Consider the following 19,136-nt stretch of genomic DNA (forward strand, 5'->3'; position numbering starts at 1 on the left):
CTTCAAACACGTGACGTTGATACTAAATGTAGAGGGATAAATCGGAGGACCCGGAGAAAATTTCACGCGACCAAGGGGAGAGAGAGACACGTAAACTCCCGCACGGCGCCTCGCTCGGAGCTTTCTCCACCTCCCGCTTGGCAGCCCTTCTGCTGCCGTCGCTCCCGTAGCCTTTCTGCTGGCTCCCGATGCAGCTCCGCTGCTGGCTTTCTCTCAGCCTCTCCGCCCCGATCTGTAGCCCCTCGGCTGCTCTCTCTGCAGCCCCACCGCTGCTCTCCGTCTCCCCCGTGCCCGGACACCGCTGGCCAACGGTGCAGAGTCCCGTCCTGTGGCGATCACACCACTTCCCACCTCCTGCCCTGCGTGGCCTTCTCCCGTCTTTATTCTTACACTCTCTCCTCATCTCTTCCGGTTCCCGCCCTTAAGAGCTCACCCTTCTCCCCACGTGACCCAACTCCTCCCCCCTGTTACGTCATATCCGCGAGGCCGTTTACGCCCGCATTACAAATATACAACAGCAGGCGTTAGGGTCAGGATCGAACCCACGACCTCCTGTGTACCAGGCGAGGTAGTTAACATCTTCTAGCCACCGTGATGATGATGAGAGAGAGAGACACGCAGACTCCAAATATCCAGCAGCAGGCGTTAGGGTCGGGATTGAACCCACGACCTCCTGTATACCAGGCGAGGTAGATAACATCTCCTAGCCACCGTGATGATGATGAGAGAAAGAGACACGCAAACTCCAAATATACAGCAGCAGGTGTCAGGGTCTGGATCGAGCCCACGACCTCCTGCTAACCAGGCGAGGTCGTTAACATCTCCTAGCTACCGTGATGATGATGAGAGAGAGAGACACGCAAACTCCATATATACAGCAGCAAGCGTCAGGGTCGGGATCGAAACCCCTTCGTGTGCCACAGTTTGCCGGCCTTCATCGGGTGCAGCTGCTACTCACAGCACTTGCCCCAACACGTCTCTCATGGCTACACCTGCGGCGGGGGATCTTTATCTTTGTGGGTGCGTACGTGGAGGGTAGTACATATTCGATTTGCGAAATCTGTTTGTGTTCTGTTAAAATGTCAATCGCAGCGCTGTGGGGTGGGGTGGGCGTCTGAACGCGTCGTCGTGTGCGCACAGGGAATTTGGTTAGGAAAGCGAGTGGGTGGGTGGGTGGGTGAGTGGGTTGGTGAGTTGGTGGGTGGGTGAGTGAGTGAGTGGGTGAGCGCGTGAGAAAGTGAGTGAGTGGGTGGGTTGGTGAGTTGGTGGGTGGGTGAGTGAGTGAGTGAGTGTGTGAGTGGGTGGGTGGGTTGGTGAGTTGGTGTGTGGGTGAGTGAGTGAGTGGGTGAGCGCGTGAGAAAGTGAGTGAGTGGGTGGGTTGGTGAGTTGGTGGGTGGGTGAGTGAGTGAGTGAGTGGGTGAGTGGGTGGATGGGTTGGTGAGTTGGTGGGTGGGTGAGTGGGTGGGTGAGTGAGTGGGTGAGTGGGTGGGTGGGTTGGTGGGTGGGTGGGGGTGGGTGGGTGAGTGGGTGGGTGAGTGGGTGGGTGGGTGAGTTGGTGGTGGGTGAGTTAGTGAGTGGGTGAGTGGGTGGGTTGGTTGGTGAGTTGGTGGGTGGGTGAGTGAGTGAGTGGGTGAGTGCATGAGAAAGTGAGCAGGTGGGTGAGTGGGTTGGTGGGTTGGTGGGTGAGTGAGTGGATGAAAAAGTGAGTGGGTTGGTGGGTGGGTGAGTGACTGGGTGAGCGCGTGAGAAAGTGAGTGAGTGGGTGGGTGGGTTGGTGAGTTGGTGGGTGGGTGAGTGAGTGGGTGGGTTAGTGAGTTGGTGGGTGGGTTAGTGAGTGAGTGAGTGCATGAGAAAGTGAGCAGGTGGGTGAGTGGGTTGGTGGGTTGGTGGGTGAGTGAGTGGATGAGAAAGTGAGTGGGTTGGTGGGTGGGTGAGTGAGTGGGTGGGTGAGTGCATGAGAAAGTGAGTAGGTGGGTGGGTGAGTGGGTTGGTTGGTTGGTGGGTGAGTGCGTGAGAAAGTGAGTGGATGGGTGAGTGGGTTGGTGAGTTGGTGGGTGGGTGGGTGAGTGGATGAGAAAGTGAGTGGGTGGGTGAGTGGGTTAGTGGGTTGGTGGGTGGGTGAGTGAATGGGTGAGTACATGAGAAAGTGTGCAGTTGGTGGGTGGGTAAGTGGGTTGGTGAGTTGGTGGGTGGGTGAGTGAGTGAGTAGGTGAGTGCGTGAGAAAGTGAGTGGATGAGTGGGTGAGTGGGTTGGTGAGTTTGTGGGTTGGTGGGTGGGTGAGTGAGTGGATGAGAAAGTGAGTGGGTGGGTGAGTGGGTTAGTGAGTTGGTGGGTGGGCGAGTGAGTGAGTAGGTGAGTGCGTGAGAAAGTGAGTGGATGAGTGGGTGAGTGAGTTGGTGGGTTGGTGGGTGGGTGAGCGAGTGAGCGGATGAGAAAGTGAGTGGGTGGGTGAGTGGTTTGGTGAGTTGGTGGGTGGGTGAGTGAGTGGGTGAGTGCATGAGAAAGTGAGCAGGTGGGTGGGTGAGTGGGTTGGTTGGTTGGTTGGTTGGTTGTTGGGTGAGTGAGTGAGAAAGTGAGTGGATGGGTGAGTGGGTTGGTGAGTTGGTGGGTGGGTGGGTGAGTGAGTGGATGAGAAAGTGAGTGGGTGGGTGAGTGGGTTAGTGGGTTGGTGGGTGGGTGAGTGAATGGGTGAGTACATGAGAAAGTGTGCAGTGGGTGGGTGGGTAAGTGGGTTCGTGAGTTGGTGGGTGGGTGAGTGAGTGAGTAGGTGAGTGCGTGAGAAAGTGAGTGGATTAGTGGGTGAGTGGGTTGGTGAGTTGGTGGGTGGGTGAGTGAGTGAGTGGATGAGAAAGTGAGTGGGTGGGTGAGTGGGTTAGTGAGTTGGTGGGTGGGTGATTGAGTGGTGAGTGCATGAGAAAGTGAGCAGGTGGGTGGGTGGGTAAGTGGGTTGGTGAGTTGGTGGGTGGGTGGGTGGGTGGGTGAGTGAGTGGATGAGAAAGTGAGTGGGTGGGTGGGTGAGTGGGTTGGTTGGTTGGTTGGTTGTTGGGTGAGTGAGTGAGAAAGTGAGTGGATGGGTGAGTGGGTTGGTGAGTTGGTGGGTGGGTGGGTGAGTGAGTGGATGAGAAAGTGAGTGGGTGGGTGAGTGGGTTAGTGGTTTGGTGGGTGGGTGAGTGGGTTGGTGAGTTGGTGGGTGGGTGAGTGAGTGAGTAGGTGAGTGCGTGAGAAAGTGAGTGGATGAGTGGGTGAGTGGGTTGGTGAGTTTGTGGGTTGGTGGGTGGGTGAGTGAGTGGATGAGAAAGTGAGTGGGTGGGTGAGTGGGTTAGTGAATTGGTGGGTGGGCGAGTGAGTGAGTAGGTGAGTGCGTGAGAAAGTGAGTGGATGAGTGGGTGAGTGAGTTGGTGGGTTGGTGGGTGGGTGAGCGAGTGAGCGGATGAGAAAGTGAGTGGGTGGGTGAGTGGTTTGGTGAGTTGGTGGGTGGGTGAGTGAGTGGGTGAGTGCATGAGAAAGTGAGCAGGTGGGTGGGTGAGTGGGTTGGTTGGTTGGTTGTTGGGTGAGTGAGTGAGAAAGTGAGTGGATGGGTGAGTGGGTTGGTGAGTTGGTGGGTGGGTGGGTGAGTGAGTGGATGAGAAAGTGAGTGGGTGGGTGAGTGGGTTAGTGGGTTGGTGGGTGGGTGAGTGAATGGGTGAGTACATGAGAAAGTGTGCAGTGGGTGGGTGGGTAAGTGGGTTCGTGAGTTGGTGGGTGGGTGAGTGAGTGAGTAGGTGAGTGCGTGAGAAAGTGAGTGGATTAGTGGGTGAGTGGGTTGGTGGGTTGGTGGGTGGGTGAGTGAGTGAGTGGATGAGAAAGTGAGTGGGTGGGTGAGTGGGTTAGTGAGTTGGTGGGTGGGTGATTGAGTGGTGAGTGCATGAAAAAGTGAGCAGGTGGGTGGGTGGGTAAGTGGGTTGGTGAGTTGGTGGGTGGGTGGGTGGGTGAGTGTGTGGATGAGAAAGTGAGTGGGTGGGTGGGTGAGTGGGTTGGTTGGTTGGTTGTTGGGTGAGTGAGTGAGAAAGTGAGTGGATGGGTGAGTGGGTTGGTGAGTTGGTGGGTGGGTGGGTGAGTGAGTGGATGAGAAAGTGAGTGGGTGGGTGAGTGGGTTAGTGAGTTGGTGGGTGGGTGATTGAGTGGTGAGTGCATGAGAAAGTGAGCAGGTGGGTGGGTGGGTAAGTGGGTTGGTGAGTTGGTGGGTGGGTGGGTGGGTGAGTGTGTGGATGAGAAAGTGAGTGGGTGGGTGGGTGAGTGGGTTGGTTGGTTGGTTGTTGGGTGAGTGAGTGAGAAAGTGAGTGGGTGGGTGAGTGGGTTAGTGGTTTGGTGGGTGGGTGAGTGAATGGGTGAGTACATGAGAAAGTGTGCAGTGGGTGGGTGGGTAAGTGGGTTCGTGAGTTGGTGGGTGGGTGGGTGAGTGAGTGAGTAGGTGAGTGCGTGAGAAAGTGAGTGGATTAGTGGGTGAGTGGGTTGGTGAGTTGGTGGGTTGGTGGGTGGGTGAGTGAGTGGATGAGAAAGTGAGTGGGTGGGTGAGTGGGTTGGTGAGTTGGTGGGTGGGTGAGTGAATTGGTGAGTGCATGAGAAAGTGAGCAGGTGGGTGGGTGGGTAAGTGGGTTGGGGAGTTGGTGGGTGGGTGAGTGAGTGAGTAGGTGAGTGCGTGAGTGGATGAGTGGGTGAGTGAGTTGGTGGGTTGGTGGGTTGGTGGGTGGGTGGGTGAGTGAGTGAGCGGATGAGAAAGTGAGTGGGTGGGTGAGTGGGTTGGTGAGTTGGTGGGTGGGTGAGTGAGTGGGTGAGTGCATGAGAAAGTGAGCAGGTGGGTGGGTGAGTGGGTTGGTTGGTTGGTTGTTGGGTGAGTGAGTGAGTGCGTGAGAAAGTGAGTGGATGGTTGAGTGGGTTGGTGGGTTGGTGAGTTGTGGGTGGGTGAGTGAGTGGATGAGAAAGTGAGTGGGTGGGTGAGTGGGTTAGTGGGTTGGTGGGTGGGTGAGTGAATGGGTGAGTACATGAGAAAGTGTGCAGTGGGTGGGTGGGTAAGTGGGTTCGTGAGTTGGTGGGTGGGTGAGTGAGTGAGTAGGTGAGTGCGTGAGAAAGTGAGTGGATTAGTCGGTGAGTGGGTTGGTGGGTTGGTGGGTGGGTGAGTGAGTGAGTGAGTGGATGAGAAAGTGAGTGGGTGGGTGAGTGGGTTAGTGAGTTGGTGGGTGGGTGATTGAGTGGTGAGTGCATGAGAAAGTGAGCAGGTGGGTGGGTGGGTAAGTGGGTTGGTGAGTTGGTGGGTGGGTGGGTGGGTGAGTGTGTGGATGAGAAAGTGAGTGGGTGGGTGGGTGAGTGGGTTGGTTGGTTGGTTGTTGGGTGAGTGAGTGAGAAAGTGAGTGGATGGGTGAGTGGGTTGGTGAGTTGGTGGGTGGGTGGGTGAGTGAGTGGATGAGAAAGTGAGTGGGTGGGTGAGTGGGTTAGTGGTTTGGTGGGTGGGTGAGTGAATGGGTGAGTACATGAGAAAGTGTGCAGTGGGTGGGTGGGTAAGTGGGTTCGTGAGTTGGTGGGTGGGTGGGTGAGTGAGTGAGTAGGTGAGTGCGTGAGAAAGTGAGTGGATTAGTGGGTGAGTGGGTTGGTGAGTTGGTGGGTTGGTGGGTGGGTGAGTGAGTGGATGAGAAAGTGAGTGGGTGGGTGAGTGGGTTAGTGGGTTGGTGGGTGGGTGAGTGAATGGGTGAGTGCATGAGAAAGTGAGCAGGTGGGTGGGTGGGTAAGTGGGTTGGGGAGTTGGTGGGTGGGTGAGTGAGTGAGTAGGTGAGTGCGTGAGTGGATGAGTGGGTGAGTGAGTTGGTGGGTTGGTGGGTTGGTGGGTGGGTGGGTGAGTGAGTGAGCGGATGAGAAAGTGAGTGGGTGGGTGAGTGGGTTGGTGAGTTGGTGGGTGGGTGAGTGAGTGGGTGAGTGCATGAGAAAGTGAGCAGGTGGGTGGGTGAGTGGGTTGGTTGGTTGGTTGTTGGGTGAGTGAGTGAGTGCGTGAGAAAGTGAGTGGATGGTTGAGTGGGTTGGTGGGTTGGTGAGTTGTGGGTGGGTGAGTGAGTGGTGAGTACATGAGAAAGTGAGCAGTGGGTGGGTGGGTAAGTGGGTTGGTGAGTGGGTGGGTGGGGTGGGTGAGTGAGTGAGTGAGTGGGTGAGTGCGTGAGAAAGTGAGTGGGTTGGTGAGTTGGTGGGTGGGTGAGTGAGTGAGTGGGTGAGTGCGTGATAAAGTGAGTGGATGAGTGGGTGAGTGGGTTGGTGAGTTGGTGGGTGATTGGGCGATTGCCACTATGGAACAACGCATTTTGCCTTTGGTTGTTGGAGTTGTTAGCGTCATTTAAGTCTGTCGGGGGGATTAACGGCGCTCTGGTTTGCTTTGTCATTGCAGAGCGCTTTCCAGCATGCCACGTGACGTCTTCCAGCACCACCAGGTTCGTCCACTCCACCACCCCCAGCCACTTCCCACAAGTTTTGCGAGTGAATGAGTGAGCACGTGAGTGAGCGTGTGAGTGCGCGAGTAAGTGGGTATGTGAGTGCGTGAGTGTGCGAGTGAGTGAGTGTGCGAGCGAGTGAGTATGCGAGTAAGTGGGTATGTGAGTACGTGAGTGTGCGAGTGAGTGAGTGTGCGAGCGAGTGAGTATGCGAGTAAGTGGGTATGTGAGTACGTGAGTGTGCGAGTGAGTGAGTGTGCGAGCGAGTGAGTATGCGAGCGAGCGACTGAGGGAGTGTGTGAATGTCCGAGCGAGTGAGTGAGTATGTGAGTGAGTGTGCGAGCGAGCGAGTGAGTGTGTGAGTGTGCGGGCGAGTGAGTGAGTGAGTAAGCACGTGAATGAGTGAGTGTGTGAGTGTGCGAGTGAGTGTGTGAATGTGCGAGCGAGTGAATTTGCGAGTGAGTGTGTGAGTGAGTGTGCAAGGGCGCGAGTGAGCATGTGAGTGAGCGTGTGGCCATGTGAGTGAGTGTGTGAGGCAGTAATTGAGTGAGTGAGCGTGTGAGTGAGTGTGTGAGTGAGTGGGGAGCTGTAGTGTAGCAGTTATCGTGCTGCGCTACGAACCCGGCAACCAGAGTTCAATTCCCGCTCACGGCCAACACCGGTGACGATTATCTGAACCGGTCCTGGACCTCCCCTCGGTCGACTCAGCCACAAATGGGTACCTGGTGCGGTGTGTAAACATCGGCACTTGGGGAGACAAAGGCAGCGGTGCGTGGTGCCGGCCACCCACCCCCTCGTGTGCCGTTCCTGCCTTCGAAGGTGATCTCTTACAGCACTTGCCCCAACAGTCTGTTAAAGGCAATGGGGGGGGGGGGTCTTTGTCTTTTTGTGAAATTTTTCGAGCGCTGAGTGCGCTTGGTCGACAGCTCGCAAAGCCACGCACGCCGAGTTTCCAGCTCATGGCAGAGTGAGAGCTAAAAAAAAAGTCGAGATGTTGTCATCCCTAGAAGGGGGGGGGGGGGGTTGGTGGAGGGTTTATTGCGGACGGATGTGTTGCGTCGAGCGAACAGCGCAGCAGAGCCTCGGCATGCCCCCCACCCCCTCCCCACCCTCCTCCCTCAACACTCTGCAGGGTTTACGGGCGAAGTGGCGTCACCGTGAACGACACCGACGCCATTCGACAACTCGGGTCGTGCGCGCGAGAGCGCCTCGAAAGCGGATGGGGGAAACGTGGCGGGGGGGGGGGGTGCGAAGGGGTGTGGGGGAGGTGGTGGGGGGGGGTGGTAGTGGTGGGGGTTGGGGGTGGTGGGGGGGTGGTGTGGGTAGTGGTGGGGGGGAGGGTGAGGGCGGGGGGGGTGGTGGGGGGGGGTGGTGGGGTGGTGTTGTGGGTGGTAGTGGTGGGAGGGTGGTGGTGGGGGGTGGTGTGGGTGGTAGTGGTGGGGGGAGGGTGGGGGGGAGGGTGGAGGTGGGGGGGTGAGGGTGGGGGGGGGTGGTGGGGGTAAGAGTGGCGAACCGCGTCGCACACAGAATCATCGAGGGTTATCTCGCCAAACCCTCTGTCAAAGTGCCGTTCACCATCACCACGTCTGTGTGTGTGTTGGTGTGACCATCACCACGTGTGTGTGTGTGTGTGTTGGGGTGACCACCACCACCACAACCACCACGTGTGTGTTGGGGTGACCACCACAACCACCACGTGTGTGTTGGGGTGACCACCAGCACGTGTGTGTGTGTTGGGGTGACCATCACCACGTGTGTGTGTGTTGGGGGTGACCACCACCACCACCACCAGCACCACCACGTGTATGTGTTGGGGCCTCCACGGGTCCCTCTGGCTGGGTGCGTCTCCGCGGTGGCTGTGGACGAGAGCGTCGCGGTCGTCGACTTCGGACGACGGCCTCGAGGCTCATCGACGTTCACAGTTATCGTCTCGGGCGCCAATTCTTACATCACTCTCTTTGTTGTTTGCTCGCGATTGTTTAACCACAAAAAGTAAACTGCGGTGCAACTACCCTGATTCAATGCCACCCCTCCCACCCAACACCCCCTCTCCAAACATAAACCCTTTATATTTGCATGATGAAGACATGTTCCGATATAATCTTGGATTTGTGTGTTCGTTGAACTTGTTCGCGCTGTAGCGCGCCCATTCAGAGGTGCGTGGGAAGGACAACAAACTACAGGATAATGCAGTTTTAAGGAAATGTATTGACCCTGACAAGTTGATAATGGAGATGGAGGAGGCTTGGGCAGGAGGCCTCAATCCAGCAGTGGATTGAACCTGGCTGGTTGGTTGATGATGATGATGATGATGATGGAGGTGAAGGAGTCTTGGGCAGGAGGCCTCCATCCAGCAGTGGATTGACCCTGGCTGGTTGACGACGACGACTGTGTAATCCCACGACCGCCGCACTCAGCAGCTGACCCCAGTGCCACGTGTGTTTCTCGCACGCAGCAGGAGAGGAGGCGAGGCGAGGCGACGGCGGTCGATGGTGAACCCCAGAGCACTGGGTGAGTCCACAGGGCAACAGACAAAGGTCCCCCGTGTAGCCTGCAACGGCCTCTGGGGCAAGTGCTGTTCGCGAGCACCTACGAAGGCCGGCAAGGCACACGAGGGGGTGGGGTGGCCAATACCGCGCCCGGCCGCCTTTGTCTTCCCGGTGGCGATGTTTTTACACACCGCACCAGGTACTCATTTCAGGCTGGGTCGACCTAAGGGAGGCCCAGTACCGGTTCAGATAATCGTCACCGGGATTGGCCGTGAGCGGGGATTGAGCTCGGGTCACCAGGTTCGTAGCAAAGAGCGCTAACCGCTACACTACCGCTCCCCACTCACACGCACACACACGCACGCACACACACACGCACACAGTCACACGCACACACACACACGCACGCACACACACACGCACACAGTCACACGCACACACACACACGCAGACACGCACACACACGCAGACACACATGCACACACGCACACACACAGTCACACGCACACATGCACGCACACACACACGCACACAGTCACACGCACACACACACACGCAGACACGCACACGCACACACACATGCACACACCACGCACACAGTCAAACGCACACACACACACACACGCAGACACGCAAACACACATAATGCACACACCACACACACAGTCACACGCACACACAAACGCACATACACATGCACACACACATGCACACACACACAGTCACACGCACACACACACACGCAGTCACGCACACACACAGGCACACGCAAATACGCGCGCCAGCGACGTTTTACGCGAGCACTTTTAAAATTCCGAATTGAATTACTGCCGTCTCCCACACGACCATCATGAACCCCCTGTTTGTGTGTGAGAGACAGAGAGAGACAGGAGAGACACCCAGACCCAGAGCTCAAACCCCCCAATATCTCAGCTATGCTTGTTCAGAGTCTATCTGACATGGCCATTATAAACCGTGTATTAGAGAGAGAGACGCCCAGACCCAGGGCTCAAACCCCCAAGATCTCAGCTGTGCTTGTTCAGAGTCTCCGACATGGCCATTATGAACCGTGTATTAAAGAGAGAGACACCCAGACCCAGGGCTCAAATCCCCAAGATCTCAGCTGTGCTTGTTCAGAGTCTCTGACATGGCCATTATGAACCTGTATTAGAGAGAGAGACGCCCAGACCCAGAGCTCAAACCCCCCAATATCTCAGCTGTGCTTGTTCAAAGTCTATCTGACCTGGCCATTATGAACCTGTATTAGAGAGAGAGACGCCCAGACCCAGGGCTCCAATCCCCAAGATCTCAGCTGTGCTTGTTCAGAGTCTCTGACATGGCCATTATGAACCGTGTATTAGAGAGAGAGACGCGCAGACCCAGGGCTCAAACCCCCAAGATCTCAGCTGTGCTTGTTCAGAGTCTCTGACATGGCCATTATGAACCGTGTATTAGAGAGAGAGAGACGCCCAGACCCAGGGCTCCAATCCCCAAGATCTCAGCTGTGCTTGTTCAGAGTCTCCGACATGGCCATTATGAACCGTGCATTAGAGAGAGAGACACCCAGACCCAGGGCTCAAATCCCCAAGATCTCAGCTGTGCTGGTTCAGAGTCTCTGACATGGCCATTATGAACCGTGTATTAGAGAGAGATGCCCAGACCCAGGGCTCAAACCCCCAAGATCTCAGCTGTGCTTGTTCAGAGTCTCCGACATGGCCATAATGAACCTGTATTAGAGAGAGAGAGACGCCCAGACCCAGATCTCAAACCCCCAAGATCTCAGCTGTGCTTGTTCAGAGTCTCCGACATGGCCATAATGAACCTGTATTAGAGAGAGAGACGCCCAGACCCAGATCTCAAACTCCCAAGATCTCAGCTGTGCTTGTTCAGAGTCTCCGACATGGCCATAATGAACCTGTATTAGAGAGAGAGACACCCAGACCCAGAGCTCAAACCCCCAAGATCTCAGCTGTGCTGGTTCAGAGTCTCTGACATGGCCACTATGAACCGTGTATTAGAGAGAGAGACACCCAGACCCAGGGCTCAAACCCCCAAGATCTCAGCTGTGCTGGTTCAGAGTCTCTGACATGGCCATTATGAACTGTGTATTAGAGAGAGAGACGCCCAGACCCATGGCTCAAATCCCCAAGATCTCAGCTGTGCTTGTTCAAAGTCTCTGACATGGCCATTATGAACCGTGTATTAGAGAGAGAGACACCCAGACCCAGGGCTCAAATCCCCAAGATCTCAGCTGTGCTTGTTCAGAGTCTCTGACATGGCCATTATGAACCGTGTATTAAAGAGAGAGACACCCAGACCCAGGGCTCAAATCCCCAAGATCTCAGCTGTGCTTGTTCAGAGTCTCTGACATGGCCATTATGAACCGTGTATTAGAGAGAGAGACGCCCAGACCCATGGCTCAAATCCCCAAGATCTCAGCTGTGCTTGTTCAGAGTCTCCGACATGGCCATTATGAACCGTGCATTAGAGAGAGAGACACCCAGACCCAGGGCTCAAATCCCCAAGATCTCAGCTGTGCTTGTTCAGAGTCTCTGACATGGCCACTATGAACCGTGTATTAGAGAGAGAGACGCCCAGACCCAGGGCTCAAACCCCCAAGATCTCAGCTGTGCTTGTTCAGAGTCTCTGACATGGCCATTATAAACCGTGTATTAGAGAGAGAGACGCCCAGACCCAGAGCTCAAACCCCCAAGATCTCAGCTGTGCTTGTTCAGAGTCTCCGACATGGCCATTATGAACCTGTATTAGAGAGAGAGACGCCCAGACCCAGGGCTCAAACCCCCAAGATCTCAGCTGTGCTTGTTCAGAGTCTCTGACATGGCCATTATGAACCTGTATTAGAGAGAGAGACACCCAGACCCAGGGCTCAAACCCCCAAGTTATCAGCTGTGCTGGTTCAGTGTCCGACATGGCCATTATGAACCTGTATTAGAGAGAGAGACACCCAGACCCAGAGCTCAAACCCCCAAATATCTCAGCTGTGCTTGTTCAGAGTCTATCTGACATGGCCATTAGGAACCGTGTATTAGAGAGAGAGACACCCAGACCCAGAGCTCAAACCCCCCAATATCTCAGCTGTGCGTCTTCAGAGTCTATCTGACATGGCCATTAAAAACCGTGTATTAGAGAGAGAGACACCCAGACCCAGGGCTCAAACCCCCAAGTTCTCGGCTGTGCTTGTTCAGAGTCTATCTGACATGGCCATTAGGAACCGTGTATTAGAGAGCGAGACACCCAGACCCAGGGCTCAAACCCTCCAAGATCTCAGCTGTGCTTGTTCAGAGTGTCCGACATGGCCATTATGTACCGTGTATTAGAGAGAGAGACGCCCAGACCCAGAGCTCAAACCCCCATTATCTCAACTATGCTGGCTTCATGTCTCCGACATGGCCATTTATGAATTCCGCTGAGCGGGAAAGACACACCCAGACCCTGGGACAAAACCCAGGACCCAGGTCGCCAACCCAGCTGAAGCAGCATTCCAAGCGGCTTAAATCTTCACCACCGCCGCAGCCGCCAACTCAGTCCACCCAGCAGTGTTCACGGATTCCATGACCACCAGTTCGTTTGCAATTGACTGGTCGCGTAGCCGCGGTGGGGTTAAACACGTGGGTAACTCCCACCATTTGCCCAATCCACGGTGGCTAGGAGATGTTAACTCCCTCACCTGGTATGCAGGAGGTCGTGGGTGCGATCCCAACCCTGACGCCTGCTGTTGTATATTTGGAGTTTGCGTGTCTTTCTCTCTCTGTCATCACGGTGGCTAGGAGATGTTAACTCCCTCGCCTGGTATGCAGGAGGTCGTGGGTGCGATCCCAACCCTGACGCCTGCTGTTGTATATTTGGAGTTTGCGTGTCTCTCTCTCTCTGTCATCACGGTGGCTAGGAGATGTTAACTCCCTCGCCTGGTATGCAGGAGGTTGTGGGTTTCATAACGACCCCTGACGCCTGCTGCTGTATATTTGGAGTTTGCGTGTCTCTCTCTCTCATCATCATCACGGTGGCTAGGAGATGTTAACTACCTCGCCTGGTATACAGGAGGTCGTGGGTTCAATCCCGACCCTGACGCCTGCTGCTGTATATTTGGCGTTTGCGTGTCTCTCTCTCCCATCATCATCACGGTGGCTAGGAGATGTTAACTACCTTGCCTGGTATGCAGGAGGTCGTGGGTTCGATCCCGAACCTTACGCCTGCTGCTGTATATTTGGCGTTTGCGTGTCTCTCTCTCATCATCATCATCATCACGGTGGCTAGGAGATGTTAACTACCTCGCTTGGTCTACAGGAGGTCGTGGGTTCGATCCCGACCCTCACGCCTGCTGCTGTATATTTGGAGTTTGCGTGTCTCTCTCTCTCATCATCATCACGGTGGCTAGGAGATGTTAACTACCTCGCCCGGTATACAGGATAGTCGTGGGCTCGATCCCGACCCTGACGCCTGCTGTTGTATATTTGGAGTTTGCGTGTCTCTCTCTGTCATCACGGTGGCTAGGAGATGTTAACTACCTCGCCTGGTATACAGGAGGTCGTGGGTTAGAACCCGACCCTGACGCCTGCTGCTGTATATTTGGAGTTTGCGTGTCTCTCTCTCATCATCATCATCATCACGGTGGCTAGGAGATGTTAACTACCTCGCCTGTTATACAACAGGTCGTGGGTTCGAACCCGACCTTGGCGCCTGCTGCTGTATCTTTGGAGTTTGCGTGTCTCTCTCTCATCATCATCATCATCACGGTGGCTAGGAGATGTTAACTACCTCGCCTGGTATACAGGAGGTCGTGGGTTCGAACCCGACCCTGATGCTTGCTGCTGTATATTTGGAGTTTGGGTGTCTCTCTATCTCATCATCATCACGGTGGCTAGGAGATGTTAACTACCTCGCCTGGTATACAGGATAGTCGTGGGCTCGATCCCGACCCTGACGCCTGCTGCTGTATATTTGGAGTTTGCGTGTCTCTCTCTCATCATCATCACGGTGGCTAGGAGATGTTAACTACCTCGCCTGGTGTACAGGATGGTCGTGGTTTGAACCCGACCCTGACGCCTGCTGCTGAATATTTGGAGTTTGCGTATCTCTCTCTCCCTCAGTGGTCGCGTGGACTTTTCTCCGGATCCTCCGTTTTTTTCCCCTCCAAATTTAGAATCGACGTCACGCGTTCAGATTCTTTGTCTGTTGCTGTAAATCTCCGCACTGTGATATAATGACGACACGCCCACGTGGTTGAAGCTATAATTTGCGATCGCCAGGTCGCTTTTAAAAAATGACCATTAGGGGCCGTCCATAAATGACGTCACGCTCGTCACACATCGTCACAAATATCTGACCCCCCCCCCCCCGCTAGGTGCGTGACGTCATTTATGGACGGCCCCTAACAGTGGGGGCTTTACCTCATGTAATAAAAAGTTTAGTTCGTAGGTAATCAAAAAAAAACTCATAATCTTGTTTTTTTTCGGTAAAGTCACCGAAAGAACCAAGAATATGAATCCCTGCAGTCACGAAAGCTTTAAATCAAAATTTAAAACCTTCATAGTTGAGTGTATTTGCTGGTTTCAACTTGACCAGCGGTGGACGAGGTAGGCCAAGCAAACCTCTCCACTCGTAGAAGCTCGGAGAGACCCTATCCGCCAGCAAGTTGCCGTCGATCGATCGAGCGAGCGATTACAATGGCTGGGCTTGCGCGTCGGGACTTCTTTTGTTTTCGTTCGGTTTGTGTGGCGATGTGGGTGGGTGGGTTTGGTGGGCCGGGAGCGCCCGGGGGGGTGGGGGGGTCCGTCTGTGACGTCAGAGGCTGCAGGGCGGTGCAGGATGCGCTACGCTCGACTGTGTGGAATTCTTTCGCGGTGCGACCGGGAGATCAGGAAACTCGAGACGTGGGTAGTGGGTGAGTTGGTTGGTGGGTGTGTGTGTGGGTGGGTGCTTGGTGGGTGGGTGGGTTGGTGGGTGGGTGGGTGGGTTGGTGGGTGGGTGGGTTGGTGGGTGGGTGGGTGGGTTGGTGGGTGGGTGGGTGGGTTGGTGGGTGGGTGGGTTGGTGGGTGGGTGGGTGGGTTGGTGGGTGGGTGGGTGGGTGGGTTGGTGGGTGGGTGGGTGGGTTGGTGGGTGGGTGGGTGGGTGGGTGGGTTGGTGGGTGGGTGGGTGGGTTGGTGGGTGGGTGGGTGGGTTGGTGGGTGGGTGGGTGGGTTGGTGGGTGGGTGGGTGGGTTGGTGGGTGGGTGGGTGGGTGGGTTGGTGGGTGGGTGGGTGGGTGGGTTGGTTGGTGGGTGGGTTGGTGGATGGGTTGGTGGATGGGTTGGTTGGTTGGTGGGTTGGTGGGTGGGGTGGGTGGGTTGGTGGTGGGTGGGTGAGTGGGTTGGGGGTGGGTTGGTGATGGGTGGTGGATGGGTGGGGGGTTGGTGGATAGGGGGTGGGTTAGGGGTGGGTGGTGGGAAGGGGGGATTGGTGGGTTGGTGGGTGGGTGGGTGGGTGGTGTATGGGGGGTGGGTAGAGGGGTGAGTTGGTGGATGGGGGGTGGGTTAGGGGTGGATTGGTGAGTTGGTGGGTGGATTGGTGAGTTGGTGGATGGATTGGTGAGTTGGTGGGTTGTGGTTGATGGTTGCGTCAGTGGCTCTACGTTATTTTTAACGCTTCCTCCCCGACGCCACCTGTAACTTTTACCATTTCATTGCCCCACGTAAATAAAATACTGAGCTGCGACGTCGCACTTTTTCGAGATACTCTCTAGAGAGCTGCGTAGCCCTTCAAATGATGACTCAACAACGTGGCTCATCACCGTGTGCACTTTTATAGCAGCCAAACACTCTTAAACGCGTGATGTTCATTCTGAATGTGGAAGTGGAACAAAAAAACGGAGGACCCGGAGAACAAATCCACACGATAACGGGGAAAGAGAGAGAGACACACGCAAGCTCCAAATATACAGCAGCAGGCGTCAGGGTCGGGATCGAGCCCACGACCTCCTGCACACCAGGCGAGGTAGTTAACATCTCCTAGCCACCGTGATGATGATGAGAGAGAGACACGCAGACTCCAAATATACAGCAGCAGGCGTCAGGGTCGGGATCGAACCCACGACCTCCTGTATGCCAGGCGAGGTAGTTAACATCTCCTAGCCACCGTGATGATGATGAGAGAGAGACACGCAGACTCCAAATATACAGCAGCAGGCATTAGGGTCGGGATCGAACCCACGACCTCCTGTATAGCAGGCGAGGTAGTTAACATCTCATAGCCACCGTGATGATGATGAGAGAGACACGCAAACTCCAAATATACAGCAGCAGGCGTCAGGGTCGGGATCGAACCCACGACCTTCTGTACACCAGGCGAGGTAGTTAACATCTCCCAGCCACCGCGGCACCCCCCAACCTTACCTCGAGGGGGAGGGGGGGGGGTTCTCTAATCATCATCACCACGGTGACTAGGAGATGTTAACTACCTCGCCTGGTCTACAGGAGGTCGTGGGTGCGATCCCAACCATGACGCCTGCTGTTGTATATTTGGAGTAAAATACAGTTTAGTTTAAGTCACACAATTCCGTCAGGAGGAGCGGAGAGGTGAATCTTTGCTGTGACGATGCCTCCTTTGTATAGAGATATCTGTGAGTATCGTTTTGTATCTGAATCTATAGAACTCAGTGTGAGTCTACGGGTATCTGTGAGTCTATGGGTCTCAGTGTGGATCTGTGGGCCTCTATGTGAGTTTATGTGTCTCTATGTGAGTACACGGGTGTCTGTGAGTCTTTAGGTCTCAGTTTTAATCTATGGGTCTCTGTGGGAGTCTATGGATCTCTGTGTAAATACATGGGTCTCTGTGGGAGTCTACGGGTCTCTATGCGAGCGAGTCTATGGGTGCGCTGTGCGAGAGAGTCTATGGTTCTCTGTGTGAGCGAGTCTACGGGTCTCTATGCGAGCGAGTCTACGGGTCTTTGTGTTGGCGAGTCTATGGGTCTCTATGCGAGTGAGTCTACGGGTCTTTGTGTGAGCGAGTCTATGGGTCTCTGTGCGAGTGTGTCTACGGATCTCTGTGCGAGTGAGTTTACGGGTCTCAATGCGAGTGAGTTTACGGATCTCTGTGCGAGCGAGCGTACGGGTCTCTGTGCGAGTGAGTCTACGGGTTTTTGTGTGACTGAGTCTATGGGTCTCTGTGCGAGCAATTCTATGGGTCTCTGTGTTAGTGAGTCTACGGGTCTCTATGTGAGTGAGTCTACGGGTCTCTGTGTGAGCGAGTCTACTTGTCTCTATACGAGCGACTCTATGGGTCTCTGTGCGAGCAATTCTATGGGTCTCTGTGTAAGTCTACGGGTCTCTATGTGAGTGAGTCTACGTGTCTCTTTTTGAGTGACTCTATGGGTCTCTGTGCGAACGAGTCTACGGGTCTCTGTGTGAGTGAGTCTATGGGTCTCTGTGCGAGTGAGTCTACGGGTCTCTGTGCGAGTGAGTCTACGGGTCTCTGTGCGAGCGAGTCTATATGTCTCTATGCGAGCGATTCTATGGGTATCTCTGTGAGCGAGTCTATGGGTCTCTGTGCGAGTGAGTCTACGGGTCTCTGTGCGAGTGAGTCTCCGGGTCTCTGTGTGAGCGAGTCCTATGGGCTCTCTGTGCGAGCGACTCTATGGGTCTCTGTGTGAATCTATAGATCTCAAAGTCTATGGGTCTCTGTGCGAGAAATTATACGGGTCTCTGTGTGAGTGAGTCTACGGGTCTCTGTGCGAGCAAGTCTACGGGTATCTGTGTGAGCGAGTCTATGGGTCTCTGTGCGAGTGAGTCTCCGGGTCTCTGTGCGAGCGAGTCTACGGGTCTCTGTGCGAATGAGTCTACGGGTCTCTGTGCGAGCGAGTCTACGGGTCTCTGTGCGAATGAGTCTACGGGTCTCTGTGCGAGTGAGTCTATGGGTCTCTGTGCGAGTGAGTCTCCGGGTCTCTGTGCGAGCGAGTCTACGGGTCTCTGTGCGAATGAGTCTACGGGTCTCTGTGCGAGCAAGTCTACGGGTATCTGTGTGAGCGAGTCTATGGGTCTCTGTGCGAATGAGTCTACGGGTCTCTGTGCGAGCAAGTCTACGGGTCTCTGTGCGAGCGAGTCTATGGGTTTTTATGCGAACGAGTCTATGGGTCTCTGTGCGAGTGAGTCTATGGCTCTCTGTGCGAGTGAGTCTACGGGTCTCTGTGCGAGCGAGTCTATGGCTCTCTGTGCGAGTGAGTCTGTGCGAGTGAGTCTATGGGTCTCTGTGCGAGTGAGTCTATGGGTCTCTGTGCGAGTGAGTCTATGGGTCTCTGTGCGAGTGAGTCTCCGGGTCTCTATGCGAGTGAGTCCACGGGTCTCTATGCGAGCGAGTCTCCGGGTCTCTGTGCGAGCGAGTCTATGGGTCTCTGTGCGAGCGAGTCTATGGGTCTTTGTGCGAGCGAGTCTCCGGGTCTCTATGCGAGTGAGTCCACGGGTCTCTATGCGAGCGAGTCTCCGGGTCTCTGTGCGAGCGAGTCTCCGGGTCTCTATGCGAGCGAGTCTATGGGTCTCTGTGCGAGCGAGTCTATGGGTCTCTGTGCGAGCGAGTCTATGGGTCTCTATGCGAGCGAGTGTATGGGCTCTCTGTGCGAGTGAGTCTACGGATCTCTGTGTGACTCTACGGATCGTTTCCTCTGCACACGCCTGACGCTGATGGCGAGAAACAGGCGTGACCTCACACGGAGAGGTGATTGATCATGACGAGGCAGATGATCGCGTGACGAGCAGGAGCGGGAGTCGTGAATCCTCCCCTCCTCCCCTTCCTCCTCCTCCTCTGTATGTTCCATTTACGCATCAACACAAAAATCATCGTCAACGCCACCAACACCAATCATCATCGAATTTTCCGGTCCATACGGCGTACAGTTATTTCAATACGGGCAAAATTTGCTTGGTGTTTCTCCCTCGTCATTGAACTTTGTACGCTGAACGTGGAGATTTATAAGAGGCACGGGGTGATAAATAAGATCTGAGTTCCAATTGTGTAAATGCTTACCCCGAGCTCTCATATTCTGATGGTGTATTATCTTTGAGTTGTGCGCCTTTTGGCATCATCTCGTCCAACACCATGTGAGACTAGGCTCTAAAGAAAGCTGTCTCGGGTGTGGACCAATCAACTTCAAGGACGGTGCATACATTATCAGAGTTATGTTTTTTGTTTGCATTATGACTGCAGGTATTGT

General features: G+C 55.0%; 1 protein-coding gene across 2 annotated transcripts in view; it reads left to right on the plus strand.

Annotated features, from left to right (window-relative positions):
• The window catches only part of LOC144735745 (alpha-N-acetylneuraminide alpha-2,8-sialyltransferase-like), a 73,360-nt gene that overhangs the window by 16,376 nt on the left and 37,848 nt on the right, over positions 1–19,136 (plus strand). The window contains exons 2-3 of one of the 2 annotated variants that reach the window (XM_078618242.1): positions 6,408–6,450; positions 8,906–8,961. In XM_078618242.1, coding sequence (XP_078474368.1) covers positions 6,408–6,450; positions 8,906–8,961 — 99 coding nt within the window. The remainder of the gene's footprint in view (positions 1–6,407; positions 6,451–8,905; positions 8,962–19,136) is intronic. The other variant, XM_078618243.1, reaches the window with a different exon arrangement.

Source organism: Lampetra planeri, chromosome 57 (genome assembly GCF_965212315.1).
Source record: "Lampetra planeri chromosome 57, kcLamPlan1.2.h2, whole genome shotgun sequence".
Classification (NCBI taxonomy): Eukaryota; Metazoa; Chordata; class Hyperoartia; order Petromyzontiformes; family Petromyzontidae; genus Lampetra; species Lampetra planeri.